This window comes from Mustela putorius, unplaced genomic scaffold, assembly GCF_011764305.1.
Source record: "Mustela putorius furo isolate JIRA1106 unplaced genomic scaffold, ASM1176430v1.1 tig00003896_pilon_pilon_pilon, whole genome shotgun sequence".
Taxonomy (NCBI): Eukaryota; Metazoa; Chordata; class Mammalia; order Carnivora; family Mustelidae; genus Mustela; species Mustela putorius.
The window spans coordinates 15,806,074-15,808,649 of record NW_025422045.1 but is presented as its reverse complement, the minus strand read 5'-3'; the positions used below and the strand labels follow the sequence as shown (position 1 = coordinate 15,808,649).

Below are 2,576 nucleotides of genomic sequence, written 5' to 3'. Positions count from 1 at the left end.
AAAGAACTTCCCATCCAGATGAATACCAAAGCTTTAAAAGAAGTATTAATGGTTAATTTACATGGAGTAAGCAGATATGTTATTGAAAATGTTCCTGGAGAAACACTGGACAAAAAACATAGGCATTATTTTCCTTAATTGAACAGATCTTCTTTTCAGAGAAGTATAAACAAGTAAATGAAAACATGTGTACTTTAATAAAGCACTTATTCCAAATGTAGAAGTGCTCAATCAAATTGAATATGCCTTACCAGTTTTGGCTTTTTACTTATCTAAGATACATAAACTTTTGGAGGAACATTTTGTCAGGTCAGGAAACCATATTCAAAGAAACCAGAATCTCTAAACATACATCCTAGGGTGATTATTCTTATGTGAAACAGCTATTAGTTTTATATTTTAATTAATTAAATTTTTCAATATTTTATACACTTGAAAGAATTTATTAATTTATTGAAATAAATACATTTTATTTATTTGAGAGAGAGCACAAGCTGGAGGCAGTTGCAAGGGAGAAGGAAGGCAGGCTCTCTGCTGAGCAGGGAGTCCCACATGAGACTCAGTCTCAGGACCCTGAGATCATGACTTGGCCAAAGGCAGATGTTTAACAGATAGAACCATCTAGGTGTCCTGAAAGAGCAATTACTTTTATAATTTTTTTTTAAGAATAAACAAGGATAATTGAATATTTGAAAATCTTCATCTTTAGAATAGTAGAAAATGAGAGAAAATTTCAAAAATCTAGTTTGTATTTATTTGAAGTATTTATAGTGTAAAGAATTATCCTTCTTTATGTACAGCCAATCAAATCTAAACAACTAAAACAGCTTGCTTAACCTGATAACAAATAGTTGATTTTGTTTCTTATTCTAAGTTAAACTCAAACTAAAATAAAAATTAAAAAATAGAATTTATTGATTTTGATTGACTCAAAGTCACATTTTATCTATTAAATCCATAAGTTACCATGAGATATATTTATCATTTGTTTGAGGCATGTCTTCATAATTGAGAGTAAATACAATTAGCAAGTCACAGAAAATGGTATTTGAATGTAAGTTTACTCCTATGAATTAGCTCAGTTTACTGTTCTCACCTTTCTTTTCAATGTAAGTAGGTGAGGTCAATTTATTCTCTGTCATTAGCAAAATAACGTCACCTCTGACTCAATAATCCATCTCTACAGGGGGAGTTTTGTTGAAATATCATGACAATAGTAGTTCTTACCATTGTAATGATGGCAATCACATGACTTGCAGGGGTTTTGGTGAGCCTGAAGCATGTTGTATGTGGATCTGCTCCATTCATTGTGAGATCCCACTAGGACCCACAATCCGTTTGCCCAGTCTTCTCATGGCCACTCTCATGTCTTTGTTTCTTAATGTATAGATGGCAGGATTCAAGAGGAGGGTGATAGCAAAGTCAACAATGAACAAGCACTTATCCAGTGATGTTGTAGGGAAAGGCCACACGTATAGGAACATGCATGGTGTAAAAAACAAATTCACTACAGTGATGTGAGCTGACAGTGTGACAAATGCTTTGGACAAGTCCCCTGAAGAACGTTTCCAGACAGTGACCAAAATGAAGATATAGGATATAATTAAAGAGAAGAAGGTAACCATGGATATGAACCCACTGTTAGCGATGATTACAAACTCCAGCTTGTAAGTGTCTACACAAGCGAGTTTCATGACCTGAGGAAAATCACAGTAAAAACTATCTACTTCATTAGGGCCACAGAAGGGCAAGTTTATGACAAAAACAAACTGAGACACAGCATGGATTATCCCCACTATCCAGGCAGCCACTATAAAGGAAACACACATTTTGGGGCTCATGATGATCAGATAGTGGAGAGGCTTACAGATTGTAGTGTACCGGTCATATGCCATGGCTATGAGCAGCACCATCTCACCTCCATCCATGACATGAATAAAAAATATCTGTATCATACATTTTGAAAATGAAGTGATTTTACAGTCAGTGAAAAGATTAGTGATTGTTTTGGCCACTGTGGTAGAGGACAGACCTAGATCAAGGAGAGAGAGGTTGCCTAACAGGAAGTACATGGGGGTGTGTAAATGAGATTCAGTAATTACCGTGAACACAATGAAGAGGTTTCCCAGGATAATTCCCATGTAGAACACAGAGAAGAACCAAAAGAGAAAAAGATGCATCTCCCATGAATTTGAAAGTCCAATCAATACAAATTCAGACACCACAGAGTCATTTGTTGTATCCATTGGCTCAATCAGTAGAGAAGAAGCTGAAGTATTCTAAAGGTAGAAAATAAGGCAGAATTGAGAACTATGGGAACTGAACATTGACATGATGTTTGCCCATCAGTGATTTTGTATAAAATATGTTTCAAGTGTCTAATTTAGAAGTTAGAACACATACAGAGGAGAAAAGGGAAAGGAAGAAAAAAATAGAAAATAAAAAATCAAAAGTTAGTCTAGGGTGACAGGGAAAGAAATCATGTGAGAATAAGGCAGGTAAAGTTGAGGTTTAGGAGCAAAGAATAACATCTTCCTGGTAGAGACCTTCTTTAGCATGCTTCTGTCTTCTCCATA

At 35.2% G+C, this 2,576-nt stretch overlaps 1 protein-coding gene across 1 annotated transcript; it reads right to left on the bottom strand.

The window, feature by feature from the left end:
* Positions 1–1,304: 1,304 nt before the first annotated feature.
* On the bottom strand, positions 1,305–2,246 carry LOC101693482 (olfactory receptor 4F6-like). The gene has a single exon (XM_004782423.2). It carries the CDS (start codon positions 2,244–2,246, stop codon positions 1,305–1,307), a length of 942 nt encoding a protein of 313 aa, XP_004782480.2.
* Between the last annotated feature and the right edge of the window lie 330 nt (positions 2,247–2,576).